General features: G+C 45.3%; 1 protein-coding gene across 1 annotated transcript in view; it reads left to right on the forward strand.

The window, feature by feature from the left end:
• Positions 1 to 17,353, forward strand: part of LOC106610889 (centrosomal protein of 170 kDa) — an 85,992-nt gene that overhangs the window by 57,647 nt on the left and 10,992 nt on the right. Inside the window, 3 exon segments of the mRNA XM_014210552.2 lie at positions 10,327 to 10,462; positions 10,639 to 11,843; positions 11,845 to 12,208. Coding sequence (XP_014066027.1) covers positions 10,327 to 10,462; positions 10,639 to 11,843; positions 11,845 to 12,208 — 1,705 coding nt within the window.

Here is a 17,353-nt window from a genome sequence, read left to right on the forward strand (position 1 = left end):
TTATTTCTGGCTTGGTACTCTGCTGACATAATCTAATGTTTTGCTTTCGTTGTAAAGCCTTTTTGAAATCGGACAGTGTGGTTAGATTAACGAGAGTCTTATCTTTAAATGGCTGTAAAATAGTCATATGTTTGAGAAATTGAAGTAATAGGATTTTTAAGGTTTTGAAAATCGCGCCACAGGATAGCCGTGGCTGTTACGTAGGTGGGACGAATTCGTCCCGCCTAGCCTAGAGAGGATAAACCCAAACCACAGCTAAATGCAGCACTAACCTTTGTGATCTTCATCAGATGACAACCCTAGGACATTATGTTATACAATACATGCATGTTTTGTTCAATCAAGTTCATATTTATATCAAAAAACAGCTTTTTACATTAGCATGTGACTAGCATGTGACTAGCATTCCCACCGAACACTGCCGGTGAATTTACTAAATTACTCACGATAAACGTTCACAAAAAGCATAACAATTATTTTAAGAATTATAGATACAGAACTCCTCTATGTACTCGATATGTCCGATTTTAAAATAGCTTTTCGGTGAAAGCACATTTTGCAATATTCTCAGTAGATAGCCCGGCATCACAGGGCTAGCTATTTAGACACCCAACAAGTTTAGCACTCACCAAAGTCAGATTTACTATAAGAAAAATGTTATTACCTTTCCTGTCTTCGTCAGAATGCACTCCCAGGACTTCTACTTCAATAACAAATGTTGGTTTGGTTCAAAATAATCCATAGTTATATCCAAACAGCGGCGTTTTGTTCGTGCGTTCAAGACACTATCCGAAAGGGTAAATAAGGGTGACGAGCATGGCGCAATTCGTGACAAAAAAATTCTAAATATTCCATTACCGTACTTCGAAGCATGTCAACCGCTGTTTAAAATCAATTTTTATGCCATTTTTCTCATAAAAAAGCGATACTATTCCGACCGGGAATCTGCGTTTAGGTAAACAGACGAAAGAAAATAAAGCATGGGGTCGACTCGGGCACGCGCCTAAGCCCATAGTACTCTGATCGGCCACTTGCCAAACGCGATAATGTGTTTCAGCCAGAGGCTGCCTCGATATCGTTCAGCTTTTTCCCGGGCTCTGAGAGCCTATGGGAGCCGTAGGAAGTGTCACGTTAGAGCAAAGATCCTCAGTCTTCAATAAAAAGAGCCAAGATGAAACACAACTTGTCAGACAGGCCACTTCCTGCATGGAATCTTCTCAGGTTTTGGACTGCCATTTGAGTTCTGTTATACTCACAGACACCATTCAAACAGTTTTAGAAACTTTAGGGTGTTTTCTATCCAAAGCCAATAATTATATGCATATTCTAGTTACTGGGCAGGAGTAGTAACCAGATTAAATCGGTACGTTTTTTATCCGGCCGTGTCAATACTGCCCCCTAGCCCTAACAGGTTAACAATGCTAGTGCTGATTTCCTCATGACAGAGCAAAAATATAAACACAACATGCAACAATTTCCAAGATTTTACTGAGTTCCAGTTCATAGAAGGAAATCAGTCAATGTAAATACATTCATTAGGCCCTAATCTATGGATTTCACATGACTGGGCAGGGGTGCAGACATTTTTTTAACATTTTATTTCACCTTTATTTAACCAGGTAGGCCATTTGAGAACAAGTTCTCATTTTCAACTGCGACCTGGCCAAGATAAAGCAAAGCAGTGCGACAGAAGTAACAACAACAGTTACACATGGAATAAACAAACATACAGTCAATAACACAATAGAAAAGTCTATATACAGCCTGTGCAAATGAGGTGAGATTAGGGAGATAAGGCAATAAATAGGCCGTTGTGGCAAAGGAATTACAATTTAGCAATAAACACTGGAGTGATAGATGTGCAGAAGATGAATGTGCAAATAGAGATACTGGGGTGCAAAGGATCAAGAAAACAAACTAAAAAAATAAATAACAATATGGGCATGAGGTAGTTGGGTGGGCTATTTACAGATGGGCTATGTACAGGTGCAATGATCTTTAATCTGCTATGACAGCTAATGCTTAATGTTAGTGAGGTAGATATGAGTCTCCAGCTTCAGTGATTTTTGCAATTCGCTCCAGTCATTGGCAGCAGAGTGAGCTGAGATAAGGCGGGGCTTTACCTAGCAAAGACTTATAGATGACCTGGAGCCAGTGGGTTTGGCGATGAATATGAAGCGAGGGCCAGCCAACGAGAGCATACAGGTCGCAGTGGTGGGTAGTATATGGGGCTTTGGTGACAAAACTGATGGTGCTGTGATAGACTGCATTCAATTTGCTGAGTAGAGTGTTGGAGGCTATTTTGTAAATGACATCGCCAAAGTCAAGGATCGGTAGGATAGTCAGTTTTACGAGGGCATGAGTGAAGGATGCAAAATAAGGATACAAAAGGATGCAAAATAAGAAGCCAATTCAATATTTAATTTTGGATTGGAGATGCTTAATGTGAGTCTGGAAGGAGCGTTTACAGTCTAACCAGACACCTAGGTATTTGTAGTTGTCCACATATTCTAAGTCAGAACTGTCCAGAGTAGTGATGCTAGATGGGCGGGCAGGTGCGGGCAGTGATCGGTTGAAGAGCATGCATTTCGTTTTACTTGCATTTAAGAGCAGTTGGAGGCCACGGAAGGAGAGTTGTATGACATTGAAGCTCGTCTGGAGGTTAGTTAAGACAGTGTCAAAAGAAGGGCCAGAAGTATACAGAAGGGTGTCGTCTGCGTAGAGGTGGATCAGAGAATCGCCAGCAGCAAGAGCGACTTCATTGATGTATACAGTGAAAAGAGTCGGCCCGAGAATTGAACCCTGTGGCACCCCCATAGAGACTGCCAGAGGTCCAGGCAACTGGTCCTCCGATTTGACACACTGAACTCTGTCTGAGAAGTAGTTGGGGAACCAGGCGAGTCAGTCATTTGAGAAACCAAGGCTGTTGAGTCTGCTGATAAGAATGTGGGGATTGACAGAGTCGAAAGCCTTGGCCAGGTCGATGAATACAGCTGCACAGTATTGGATTTTATGGATGGTGATTATGATATCGTTTAGGACCTTGAGCGTGGCTGAGGTGCACCCATGACCAGCTCGGAAAACAGATTGCAAAGCGGAGAAGGTACGGTGGGATTCGAAATGGTCGGTGATCTGTTTGTTAACTTGGCTTTCGAAGGCCTTTGAAAGGCTGGGTAGGATAGATATAGGTCTGTAACAGTTTGGGTCTAAGGTGTCTCCCCCTTTGAAGAGGGGGATGACCGCGGCAGCTTTCCAATCTTGAGGGATCTCAGACGATACAAAAGATCAAATCAAATTAAGAGGTTGAACAGGCTAGTAATAGGGGTTGCAACAGTTGCGGTGGATCATTTTAGAAAGAGAGGGTCCAGATTGTCTAGCCCAGTTAATTTGTTGGGGTCCAGATTTTGCAGCTGTTTCAGAACATCAGCTATCTGGATTTGGGTGAATGAGAAATGGGGAGGCTTGGGCAAGTTGCTGTGGCCTTCCCTGTGGCTCAGTTGGTAGAGCATGTGTTTGCAACGCCAGGGTTGTGGGTTTGATTCCCACGTGGGGCCAGCACAGGGAAAAAAATGTATGAAATGAAATGTATGCATTCACTACTGTAAGTCGCTCTGGATAAGAGCGTCTGCTAAATGACTAAAATGTAAATGGAGGTGCAGAGCTGTTGACCGGGGTAGGGGTAGCCAGGTGGAAAGCATGGCCAGCCGTAGAAAAATGCTTACAGAAATTCTCAATTATCGTGGATTTATTTGTGGTGACAGTGTTTCCTAGCCGTAGTGCAGTGGACAGCTGGGAGGAGGTGTCCCAGAACTTTTGGGAGTTTGTGCTACAGGATGCAAATTTCTGTTTGAAAAAGCTAGCCTTTGCTTTCCTAACTGCCTGTGTATATTAGTTCCTAACTTCCCTGAAAATGTGCATATCGCGGGGGCTATTCGATGCTAATGCAGTACGCCACAGGATGTTTTTGTGCTGGTCAAGAGCAGTCAGGTCTGGAGTGAACCAAGGGCTACATCTGTTCCTGGTTCTACATGTTTTAAATCGGCCATGCTTATTTAAGATGGTGAGGAAAGCACTTTTAAAGAATAACCAGGCATCCTCTACAGACGGAATGAGGTCAATATCCTTCCAGGATACCCGGGCCAGGTCGATTAGAAAGGCCTGCTCGCTGAAGTCTTTTAAGGAGCGTTTGACAGTGATGAGGGGTGGTCGGTTGACCGCGGACCCATTACGGACACAGGCAATGAGGCAGTCATCGCTGAGATCCTGGTTGAAGACAGCAGAGTGGAGAGAAACCTAGGCATTGATTGACAACGAGAGAGGTTTTGTCTCTAGAGACACCATTTAAACCAGGTGAGGTCACCGCATGTGTTGGAGGTGGAACAAAATGCTAGCTAAGGCATATTGAGCAGTGCTGGAGGCTCTACAGTGAAATAAGACAATAATGACTAACCAAAACAGAAATGGGCAATGTTGACATTAGGGAGAGGCATGCGTAGCCGAGTGATCATAGTGTCCAGTGTGTAGCTAAGCGAGCTGGAGACACGGCGATTCAGACAGCTAGCGGGCCGGGGATGGCAGGCTAAGAGGTGCTTGCTTCAGGACAGAGACGTTAGCCAGCAATTGCCACTCGAATATCAGCTAGCTAGCTGTGATGATCCGGTGTAAAGGTTCAGAGCTTCCGGTAGGATTCCGGAGATGTGGTAGAGAAAAAGCAGTCTGATATGCTCTGGGTTGAATCGCGCTGTGCAGACTGGCAGGAGTTGACCGGGCTGAGGGTAGCTGATGACCGCTAGCAGTGGCTAACTGACTACTAGCTAGTAGCGTGAATTATTGTGTGGATTATAATGAATGGACATTTTTGTAGGCATTGATACAGTTTTAGTTGGTGCAAATGAAGTCATACATTTTAAAGTGGAAATTACAAACGTTAGAATCCTTTTTAAAATGTGAATAACCTACACAAAATGTCCTGCAACAACAGGGTGATCAAATTAATTTCATCTGCACTATAAATATAGGAAAGTAAGAGCTCCAGATTGCATTAAGATTACTCTATTGGAAGGGGAGTAGTGGAGTAGTTGTGTGTCAGCCAGGCACACCCCGCTTCCTTGTTATTCACAGAGTAGGCCACTCAGTCTGTGACCTAGTTCATAGAGAGATGAGAAATGATGCTCTGTCCCCTCCAGGCCACTTCCATACAAGCCACAAAGGGAGGAAGGAGACTGTATATAGTCCACAGTAGTCTAGGATGGTCTACAACAGTCTAGTATAGTCCACAACAGTCTAGTATACTCTACAATAGTCTAGTATGGTTTTCAATAGTCTAGTATGGTCTACAATAGTCTAGTATGGTTTTCAATAGTCTAGTATGGTCTACAATAGTCTATCTGATGTATATTGGGATCCATTTGCGGTCGGTGCCGGGGTTTTTTTATGAAATTTTTTTATGAACATATTTCTATTACAGCATATTGGATGACTGTCATTCATATTGCATATTGGATGACTGTCATCCATTCACCCAGTTAAATGTAACATCGGTAGGTTTAGGCTACTACATGATGCTCAAATTTTCCCTATACCCATCATGAGGTTGCTGCAACCTAGCCTATGGATGAAGGTTTACGACATACAGTTGAAGTCGGAAGTTTACATACACTTAGGTTGGAGTCATTAAAACTCGTTTTTCAACCACTCCACACATTTCTTGTTAACAAACTATAGTTTTGGCAAGTCGGTTAGGACATCTACTTTGTGCATGACACAAGTAATTTTTCCAACAATTGTTTACAGACAGATTATTTCACTTATAATTCACTGTATCACAATTCCAGTGGGTCAGAAGTTTACATACACTAAGTTGACTGTGCCTTTAAACAGCTTGGAAAATTCCAGAAAATTATGTCATGGCTTTAGAAGCTTCTGATAGGCTAATTGACATAATTTGAGTCAATTGGAGGTGTACCTGTGGATGTATTTCAAGGCCTACATTCAAACTCGGTGCCTCTTTGCTTGACATCATGGGATAATCAAAAGAAATCAGCCAAGACCTTGGGAAAACAATTGTGGACCTCCACAAGTCTGGTTCATCCTTGGGAGCAATTTCCAAATGCCTGAAGGTACCACGTTCATCTGTTCAAACAATAGTACACAAGTATAAACACCATGGGACCACTTAGCCGTCATACCGCTCAGGAAGGAGACGTGTTCTGTCTCCTAGAGATGAATGTACTTTGGTGCGAAAAGTGCAAATCAATCCCATAACAACAGCAAAGGACCCTGTGAAGATGCTGGAGGAAACAGGTACAAAAGTATCTATATCCACAGTGAAACCAGTTCGATATCGACTTAACCTGAAAGGCCGCTCAGCAAAGAAGAAGCCACTGCTCCAAAACCGCCATAAAAAAAGCCAGACTACGGTTTGCAACTGCACATGGGGACAAAGATTGTACTTTTTGGAGAAAGGTCCTCTGGTCTGATGAAACAAAAATAGAACTGTTTGGCCATAATGACCATCATTATGTTTGGAGGAAAAAGGGGAACGCTTGCAAGCCAAAGAACACCATCCCAACCGTGAAGCCGGGGGGTGGCAGCATCCTGCTGTGGGGGTGCTTTGCTGCAGGAGGGACTGGCGTACTTCACAAAATAGTTGGCATCATGAAGAAGGAAAATATGTGGATATATTGAAGCAACATCTCAAGACATCAGTCAGGAAGTTACAGCTTGGTCGTAAATGGGTCTTCCAAATGGACAATAACCCCAAGCATACTTCCAAAGTTGTGGCAAAATGGCTTAAGGACAACAAAGTCAAGGTATTGGAGTGGCCATCACAAAGCCCTGACCTCAATCCTATAGAACATTTGTGGGCAGAACTGAAAAAGTGTGTGCGAGCAAGGAGGCCTACAAACCTGACTCAGTTACACCAGCTCTGTCAGTAGGAATGGGCCAAAATTCAACCAACTTTTTGTGGGAAGCTTGTGGAAGGCTACCCGAAACGTTTGACCCAAGTTAAACAATTTAAAGGCAATGCTACCAAATACTAATTGAGTTTATGTAAACTTCTGACCCACTGGGAATGTGATGAAAGAAATAAAAGCTGAAATAAATCATTTTCTCTACTATTATTCTGACATTTCACATTCTTAAAATAAAGTGGTGATCCTAACTGACCTAAGAGAGGGAATTTTTACTAGGATTAAATGTCAGGAATTGTGAAAAACAGAGAAAATATTTTTGGCTAAGGTGTATGTAAACTTCCGACTTTAACTGTACGTACACACAGGTCGAGAGAAAGATTTGAGGTGACAGACAGTGACACATGGATAGACAGTGACACATTCAATACCGCCTTGCACACTCTTACCTGCATCTAGCTGATCTAGGGTGTAATCAGTACTTGAAAATGACAGTTTCTATTGGACAAATTGAGTCATGTTTAACCACATTTTGTTCCGTTAGCTTCTGTTTAAGAAAAGTTTTTCAACGGAATCGGCAGAATGAATATACCCCTGATCACATGCAAATAGTTAACTTTTATAGCCACATACAAACAGCTCATTTTATTCCTTCTCGCATCTACGTGCTCTCCTTCTCTCACCTTTTTCTTCACTTGCGGACTTCAGTGCACAACACTTCAGCAGTCTGTGACCAGGCGAAAAAAAACTTTCCAAGGCAAACCTTCATATCATTGATGCTACACACAGCCTACATCGTTTTCACCATATTAGCTAAAGTAACGTCATAGTCAGCATAGCTAATAGAACTAACGTGTTAGTAAACCCGCTACAAACATGCAGTACAGTGTTCAGTCAGCAAGCACTTTAGCAGTTACACTTGCGGGCCCAGGTGGCAATAAATGAGTAAAACCAAAAGCTTACTTTGACTTGGAAGAGGTCCAGTGTTGGATAGTCATAGCCAGCTAGCGAACATAGCATTTGCTGAAAGTGAGTGAAATAATTACGAAATATAGCTCTCTCTCTTGCTCCTTCATGTTTGAAGAATTGAATTTGTTCAAATTTGTTCAACTATTGTCTTTCTCTATCTTTGAGTCAACTACTCACCACATTTTATGCACTGCAGTGCTAGCTACCTGTAGCTTATGCTTTCAGTACTATATTAATGATCTGATCCTTTGATTGGGTGGACAACATGTCAGTTCGTGCTGCAAGAGCTCTGATAGGTTGGAGGATGTCCTCCAGAAGTTGTTACTGTGTATGTCTATGGAAGGGGGTGAGAACCATGAGCCTGCTAGGTTTTGCATTGAAGTCATTGTACCCAGAGGAGAACGGAAGCTAGCTGTCCTCCGGCGACACCATGGTGCTACCCTACAGAGTGTAATGAGGCAGCCTGGCCTCATTACCACTTTAACAGGTCTTATTTCATGAAGTAAAAATTTTAAAAAAATGCTTATAGTTATATTCATGTGTGTTTTAGATAAAGTGCACTAGTCCATTTCCATGAATAGCTATCTACCATTTTAGGTGTTCCTGACCTTAATTGTTTGCTTACCAGTTAGTTTGTCAGGTTTAAGCCTGTCACGCCCTGACCTGAGAGAGAGGGTTTGTTTCTCTATGTGGTTAGGTCAGGGTGTGGGGTGAGGTGGGCATTCTATGTGTTGTATTTCTTTGTGTTGGGCCGAGTATGGTTCCTAACCAGAGGCAGCTGTCTATCATTGTCTCTGATTAGGAACCATACTTAGGCAGCCTGTTTTTCCTTTGGGTTTTGTGGGTAGTTGTTTTCCGTTTAGTTGTAAGTACCTGACGAAACTGTCTGCTGTAATTTTTTGTTTAATTTGTAGTGTTCATTTCTTTCATTAAACTCAAGATGAACATATTCCACACTGCACATTGGTCTACTCATTCTGACGCCCGTGACAAAGCCAGGTGTGGTAGGTTAGATAATTAGCATGTAGTTCACCCATGCATCCATTCTCCCTCAGTAGTATTTCTACCGTAATTTCCGGACTATAAGCCGCAACTTTTTTCCCACGCTTTGAACTTCGCGGCTTAAACAATGACACGGCTAATATATGGATTTTTCCCACTTTCAAAATTTTTTCTCCAAAAAAACACATTCTGTGACGTGCTCAGTTTTTTGCCGGCATGAAGCTTTCATTAGACCAATGAAATTGCCGAACGGGTTAAGGTCAAACAACTTTTTTGTTTACTGTTTAGATTAAATTGAGCGCTCTCAAACTTCCCATCATTCTGATTACGGTAGTCATTTTGTCACCCTCATCATGGCAAAGACACGGAGAAATGCATATGATGCAGCTTTCAAGTTGAAGGCGATTGATCTGGCTGTTGGAAAAGGAAATAGAGCTGCTGCACGGGAGCTTGGTCTTAATGAGTCGATGATAAGACGTTGGAAACAGCAGCGTGAGGAATTGACTCAGTGCAAAAAGACAACTAAAGCTTACTGCAAATTTTTTATTTTTTATTACAAGCCGTGTTTCGTTAAAGCCTATTTATTTTTGTTACAAGCCGTGTCTCGTTAAAGCCTATTTATTTTTGTTAGAAGCCGTGTTTCGTTAAAGCCTATTTATTTTTGTTACAAGCCGTGTTTCGTTAAAGCCTGTGTAAAGTTAATTTGTTTCAATGTACCGGTAGGCATGCTGTCCTTTTCTCTCAGCTCAGGGTTGAACACCATTTTATAATGTGCTCCATAGCAGTTTGTTTGTTGCAGCCTGTATGTAGTTGATTTAGGCTGTTCTGGTAGACTCTCTAGTCCCAGTAATGAGAGTTGCTCTGTTTAGAGCTGGAAAAGGGGTCATCCTTAGTTATACTGTTTAGCATCTAAGCCCAGTCTAAGCTGAAGTAGGAACCTTATTAAGGGGCTGAGCTTTAGACTCGCCGTAATTTTTATGATATTTCGTATCCTGAATGTTGCTGCTATGGACAACTGTGAGACAAGCCATTTATTCTAAAATCCTGCATCTGTAATAAATTCAAGTATTGTTTTTGTACAATCATGGGTCTTTATTCCCACCTATCACCTCCCTTGGCTACTCTGGGTCCGCTATTCTACACCATGCTTGGTTTAAAATATGAATCAGCTAATACGTAATGAGTATGATAACTCTTCAGGCTCATCACTTAAACATAAGACCATTCAGAGGTGAATGAATGGCAGCAGAGTTGTCTTCTGTGTCCTCCGCTACATGTGAGTACTTCCTCCAGCTCTAGGTGGCCAGTAGCAGGGATCCGGTTGATTTAGTAGGTTAACTGTAGTCTTTTCCCACAACCACTGTTTCTCTAAATGGAGTGGAATGCCACGAGTCTGACGAGACTAGGCTAACTGTGTCTGCGCTCTCTTCTCTCCTGTCAGAGTATGTCTGAGGACCCAGTGGCAGTGGGCAGTAGTCGCTGGGTGTCTCAGTGGGCCAGTCCAGCTGCTAACCACACCAGAACCGACCCAGAGGGGTCTGGTGCTGAGTCACCTGCCTTCGTCCATCAGCAGAGAGGTACAGTAGGGCTCCTATATTTACCAAAATCAGGCTAATGTCAATCTGCATCTGTCTTAGCTAAGGTGTATTTTCATCACATAATGGCACTAAATTACTAGGGTTGAGTTGGGTGCGATATTTATTTAATTTGATTAAGAAATGTAGCTCTACTATTTATTTATTTTTTCTTCCAGAAGCAGATGCCTTTGAGTCGGGCGTTTCCATTCGAAGTACCAGCTCTGCCACCTCCAGTCTCACCGAGCGTAAACGCAGGACCCTCCCCCAGCTTCCCATCGACGACCCCCGGGCCAAGCCAGGGAAGAGCTTGTGCGGCCTGGGCCTGCATCGCTCAGAGATCGGGGAGAAACAGGACACGGAGCCCCAGGAAAAGGAGAGGCAGGTGGAGCATGAAGGAGACGGGGTGTGTTTTACCTCCATAGAGGAGGGGGATATGATGAACCAGACCAAGGCCCCACTACAGACCTCCTCCAAGCCCTCTTTCAGACCCATGAGCAGCAGTGAGAAGAGGTCCGAGGAGAGGAGGAGGCGGGCAGAGGATAGGATTCAGCACCACAGCAAAGGAGGAGGGGACAGGGGGGAGAAGTCAGGGGGCAAGCCTCTGGTCCGTCAGGGCAGCTTCACCATTGAGAAGCCCAGTGGTGTGGTACCCATCGAACTGATCCCTCAGATCAAAGGTGATGCCGGTGTCCTGGGCCGCGAGCATAGCGAGCGCAGTGACTCTGTGGGCAGCATGGACACAGCCACCCTGCTGAAGGACACAGTGGCTGTCATGGCCTTCCTGGAGGCCAAGCTGAGGGATGAGAACAAGCTGGACAGAGCCAACCGGGCAGGCTTTTTCTCCCCTGAGTCAGACGTGGACACAGCCAGCACCTACAACCAGGCGGCAGGGGAGGGAGAGAAGAAACCGGCTCACCAGAAACGGCGCTCCCTCAGCAGCCTGTACAAGGAGAAGAGCAACCTGAGCCCAACCTCCAAAACCGCTGCCAGCACCAATGCTCGCGAGCGCTTGGAGAGAAAGACCAAGACCAGAACTGATCCCAGCCGACTAGATGCTCGCCGCTCCGTTCAGTCTGCCCCGTCGCGGGCACGCCAACCCTCCCAGGATCTCACAGATGATGACCAGACCTCGTCCTTCCCCATCTCCGACATCCTTTCCTCTGACCAGGAGAGTTTGCATAGTCGCACGTACAGCCGCAGCCACTTCACCTCTATGGATGACCTGCTACATTCCAAACTGGAGGCCAAATCCAGCTGCAAGACCAGCTCCACTAAGTCTAGTAAGACTCTCCAGGCCTCCACAGCTTCCTCCCTGGGGAAACAGGCCTCTCTGCCCCAGCCACGGCCTACCAGAACCTCCCTGCTCCGCCGGGCCCGGCTAGGGGGACACATCCGACACGGACCAGGCCGATGCAGACAGGATGTCTGTGGCCTCCGAGGTGTCCACCACCAGTTCCACGTCCAAGCCTCCATCGGGTCGTAAAGGGCCCTCGCGGCTAGACATGCTGGCCCAGCCCAGGAGGACGCGGCTGGGCTCCATCTCGGCCCGTAGTGACTCAGAGTGTACAGTAGGCCGGAGCAGCACCTCCTCCCCTCGCCTGTCTGCAGAGACCATACTGCGCCTGGGCCTCCGCTCCTCCACCCCCACCGACAACAAACTGGCTCCTCGCATGAGGGCCAACAGTGTGTCCAAGCTGACCGAGGCCAAGTCCAGAATCAGCTCCTCCATCCACAGCACTCCCTCAGGTGAGATCATGTTCTCATCTCTGATAGGTTCACTCAGAAAATTAAGGACAGATCGAAACACTCAGTCTTTTATTATTTAATGTAAACTGTTAAAGAGCAAGTCAAATGTGTTTTTTCATCCCGTTGTTTCCAAATCCCCCACACTGTCCATCCCACCGTACCTTCTCGGCTATGCAATCTGGTTTCCGATCTGGTCACAGGTGCACATCTGCCACATTCAAGGTCCTAAATGATATCATAACCACCGATAACCATCGATAAGAGACAGTACTGTGCAGCTGTATTCATCGACCAGGCCAAGGCTTTCTCTGTCAATCCCCACATTCTTATCGGCAGCCTCAACGGCCTTGGTTTCTCAAATGACTGCCTCGCCTGGTTCACCAACTACTTCAAAGACAGAGTTCAGTGTGTCAAATCGGAGGGCCTGTTGTCCGGACCTCTGGCAGTCTCTATGGGGGTTAAAAAAACATGAGCTGGTGCACACCCAGAATAATAGTTTGTGTGGAGGCGCTGACTAACGGCGAATAAACTATAAACTATCAAAATAAAGAAAGTCGCACACTCCATGTATAATCTCCCAGCAATTTAATTTATCAACGTTTCGGCATCACTGTGCCTTCCTCAGGGTAATGTCATGAATAATTGAACCAGGTTATGTAGACACACAGTGCAAGCACCTGGTTCAAGTATTCATGACATTACCCTAAGGAAGGCACAGTGATGCCGAAACGTTGGTAAATACCCATTAAATTGCAGGGAGATTGTTCCTCTTTTACATCATTGTGATTCTTGGATAGGCTTGCCCTTTTTCCGGTCCTGTCGTTGTCAGTGTTTGTCCTTGTCCGTGTGTATGTGTGTGTGTTGTGGTCAGTGTGTGTGTGTTGTGGTTAGTGTTTGTCCTTGTCCGTGTGTGTGTGTTGTGGTCAGTGTTTGTCCGTGTGTGTGTGTTGTGGTTAGTGTTTGTCCTTGTCCGTGTGTGTGTGTTGTGGTCAGTGTTTGTCCGTGTGTGTGTGTTGTGGTCAGTGTTTGTCCGTGTGTGTGTGTGTGTGTTGTGGTCAGTGTTTGTCCTTGTCCGTGTGTGTTTGGTGTGTGTGTGTGTGTGTGTAGTGGTGTTTAGTGTGTGGTGTTTAGTGTGTGTGTGTGGGTGGTGTTTAGTGTGTGTGTGTGGGTGGTGTTTAGTGTGTGTGTGTGTGTGGGTGGTGTTTAGTGTGTGTGTGTGGGTGGTGTTTAGTGTGTGTGTGGTGGTGTTTAGTGTGTGTGTGTGTAGTGGTGGTTAGTGTGTGTGTGTGTAGTGGTGGTTAGTGTGTGTGTGTTTGTGTGTGGTGGTGCTTAGTGTGTGTGTAGTGGTGTTTAGTGTGTGTGTGGTGTGGTGTTTAGTGTGTGGTGTGGTGTTTAGTGTGTGGTGTGGTGTTTAGTGTGTGTGGTGGTGTTTAGTGTGTGTGTGTAGTGGTGGTTAGTGTGTGTGTGTGTGGTGTTTAGTGTGTGTGTTTAGTGTGTGTGGTGGTGTTTAGTGTGTGTGGTGGTGTTTAGTGTGTGTGTGTGTCGTGGTGTTTAGTGTGTGTGTGTGGGTGGTGTTTAGTGTGTGTGGTGTGGTGTTTAGTGTGTGTGGTTTATTGTGTGTGTGTGGGGTTTAGTGTGTGTGTGTGGGGTTTAGTGTGTGTGTGTGGTGTTTAGTGTGTGGGGTTTAGTGTGTGTGGTGTGGGGTTTAGTGTGTGTGTGTGTGTGGTGTGGTGGTGTTTAGTGTGTGTGTGGGTGGTGTTTAGTGTGAGTGGTGTTTAGTGTGTGTGTGGGTGGTGTTTAGTGTGAGTGGTGTTTAGTGTGTGTGTGTGTGTGTGGTGGTGTTTAGTGTGTGTGTGTGTGTGGTGGTGTTTAGTGTGTGTGTGGGTGGTGTTTAGTGTGAGTGGTGTTTAGTGTGTGTGTGTGTGTGTGTGGTGGTGTTTAGTGTGTTTGTGTGTGGGTGGTGTTTAGTGTGTTTGTGTGTGGGTGGTGTTTAGTGTGTGTGGTGTGGGGTTTAGTGTGTGTGTGTGGTGGTGGTGTTTAGTGTGTGTGGTGTGGGTGGTGTTTAGTGTGTGTGTGGTGGTGTTTAGTGTGTGTGGTGGTGTTTAGTGTGTGTGGTGGTGTTTAGTGTTTGTGTGTGGTGTGTGGTGTGTGGTGGTGTTTAGTGTTTGTGTGGTTAGTGTGTGTGGTGTTGTTGTGGTGTTGTGTGTGGTGTTTAGTGTGTGTGGTGTGGTGGTGTTTAGTATGTGTGTGTAGTGGTGGTTAGTGTGTGTGTGTGGTGTTTAGTGTGTGTGTGGTGGTGGTTAGTGTGTGTGTGTGTAGTGGTGGTTAGTGTGTGTGTGGTGGTGTTTAGTGTGTTTGTGTGTGGTGGTGTTTAGTGTGTGTGTGTGTCGTGGTGTTTAGTGTGTTTGTGTGTGGGTGGTGTTTAGTGTGTGTGTGGGTGGTGTTTAGTGTGTGTGGTGTGGTGTTTAGTGTGTGTGGTGTGGTGGTGGTGTTTAGAGTGTGTGTGTGGTGGTGTTTAGTGTGTGTGTGTGTGTGTGGTGTTTAGTGTTTGTGTGTGGTGTGTGGTGGTGTTTAGTGTTTGTGTGGTTAGTGTGTGTGGTGTTGTTGTGGTGTTTAGAGTGTGTGGTGTTTAGTGTGTGTGGTGGTGTTTAGTGTTTGTGTGGTTAGTGTGTGTGGTGTTGTTGTGGTGTTTAGAGTGTGTGGTGTTTAGTGTGTGTGTTGTGGTGGTGTTTAGTGTGTGTGTATGTGGTTTGTGTGTGTGGTGGTGTTTAGTGTGTGTGTGTGTGTGTTTGTGTGGTGGTGTTTAGTGTGTTTGTGTGGTGGTGTTTAGTGTGTTTGTGTGGTGGTGTTTAGTGTGTTTGTGTGGTGGTGTTTAGTGTGTTTGTGTGGTGGTGTTTAGTGTGTTTGTGTGGTGGTGTTTAGTGTGTTTGTGTGGTGGTGTTTAGTGTGTGTGTGTGTGTGGTGGTGTTTAGTGTGTGTGTGTGTGTGGTGGTGTTTAGTGTGTGTGTGGGTGGTGTTTAGTGTGAGTGGTGTTTAGTGTGTGTGTGTGTGTGGTGGTGTTTAGTGTGTTTGTGTGTGTGGTGGTGTTTAGTGTGTTTGTGTGTGGGTGGTGTTTAGTGTGTTTGTGTGTGGGTGGTGTTTAGTGTGTTTGTGTGTGGGTGGTGTTTAGTGTGTGTGTGGGTGGTGTTTAGTGTGTGTGTGGGTGGTGTTTAGTGTGTGTGTGGGTGGTGTTTAGTGTGTGTGGTGGTGTTTAGTGTTTGTGTGTGGTGTGTGTGGTGGTGTTTAGTGTTTGTGTGGTTAGTGTGTGTGGTGTTGTTGTGGTGTTTAGAGTGTGTGGTGTTTAGTGTGTGTGTTGTGGTGGTGTTTAGTGTGTGTGTGGTGGTGTTAAGTGTGGTGGTGTGGTGGTGTTTTGTGTGGTGGTCTTTAGTGTGTTTGTGTGGTGGTGTTTAGTGTGTTTGTGTGGTGGTGTTTAGTGTGTTTGTGTGGTGGTGTTTAGTGTGTTTGTGTGGTGGTGTTTAGTGTGTGTGTGTGTGTGGTGGTGTTTAGTGTGTGTGTGTGTGTGTGTGTGTGTGTGGTGGTGTTTAGTGTGTGTGTGTGTGTGTGTGTGTGTGTGTGTGGTGGTGTTTAGTGTGTTTGTGTGTGGGTGGTGTTTAGTGTGTTTGTGTGTGGTGGTGGTGTTTAGTGTGTGTGTGGGTGGTGTTTAGTGTGTGTGGTGGTGTTTAGTGTGTGTGGTGGTGTTTAGTGTTTGTGTGGTTAGTGTGTGTGGTGTGTGGTGGTGTTTAGTGTTTGTGTGGTTAGTGTGTGTGGTGTGTGGTGGTGTTTAGTGTTTGTGTGGTTAGTGTGTGTGGTGTTGTTGTGGAGTTTAGAGTGTGTGGTGTTTAGTGTGTGTGTGTGTGGTGGTGGTTAGTGTGTGTGTGTAGTGGTGGTTAGTGTGTGTAGTGGTGGTGTTTAGTGTGTTTGTGTGTGGTGGTGTTTAGTGTGTGTGTGTGTCGTGGTGTTTAGTGTGTTTGTGTGTGGGTGGTGTTTAGTGTATGTGGGTGGTGTTTAGTGTGTATGTGGGTGGTGTTTAGTGGGTGGTGTTTAGTGTGTGTGTGGGTGGTGTTTAGTGTGTGTGTGTGGGGTTTAGTGTGTGTGGTGTGGGGTTTAGTGTGTGTGGTGTGGTGTTTAGTGTGTGTGGTGTGGTGGTGTTTAGAGTGTGTGTGTGGTGGTGTTTAGTGTGTGTGTGTGGTGGTGTTTAGTGTTTGTGTGTGGTGTGTGGTGGTGTTTAGTGTTTGTGTGGTTAGTGTGTGTGGTGTTGTTGTGGTGTTTAGAGTGTGTGGTGTTTAGTGTGTGTGGTGTGGTGGTGTTTAGTGTGTGTGGTTAGTGTGTGTGGTGTTGTTGTGGTGTTTAGAGTGTGTGGTGTTTAGTGTGTGTGTTGTGGTGGTGTTTAGTGTGTGTGTGGTGGTGTTTAGTGTGGTGGTGTTTAGTGTGTGGGTGGTGTGGTGGTGTTTAGTGTGTTTGTGTGTGTGTGTGTGTGGTGGTGTTTAGTGTGTGTGTGTGGTGTTTAGTGTGTTTGTGTGGTGGTGTTTAGTGTGTTTGTGTGGTGGTGTTCAGTGTGGTGTTTAGTGTGTGGTGTTTAGTGTGTGGTGTGGTGGTGTTTAGTCTGTGGTGTGGTGGTGTTTAGTGTGTGAGTGTGTGGTGGTGTTTAGTGTGTGAGTGAGTGTGTGGTGGTGTTTAGTGTGTGAGTGAGTGTGTGGTGGTGTTTAGTGTGTGAGTGAGTGTGTGGTGGTGTTTAGTGTGTGAGTGTGTGGTGGTGTTTAGTGTGTGAGTGTGTGGTGGTGTTTAGTGTGTGAGTGTGTGGTGGTGTTTAGTGTGTGAGTGTGTGGTGTGTGTGTGTGGTGGGGTTTAATGTGTGTGGTGGTGGTGTGGTGGTGTTTGGTGTGTGTGTGTGGTAGTGGTGTGTGTGTGTGGTGGTGGTTTGTGTGTGTGTGGTGGTGGTTTGTGTGTGTGTGGTGGTGGTTTGTGTGTGTGTGTGTGTGTGGTGTTTAGTGTGGGTGGTGTTTAGTGTGTGGGGGTGGTGGTGTTTAGTGTGTGTGTGTGGGGGGGTGTTTAGTGTGTGTGTCTGTTGTGTTTAGTGTGTGTGGTGTTGTGGTGGTGTTTAGTGTG

The sequence above is a fragment of the Salmo salar genome, chromosome ssa01 (assembly GCF_905237065.1).
Source record: "Salmo salar chromosome ssa01, Ssal_v3.1, whole genome shotgun sequence".
Taxonomy (NCBI): domain Eukaryota; kingdom Metazoa; phylum Chordata; class Actinopteri; order Salmoniformes; family Salmonidae; genus Salmo; species Salmo salar.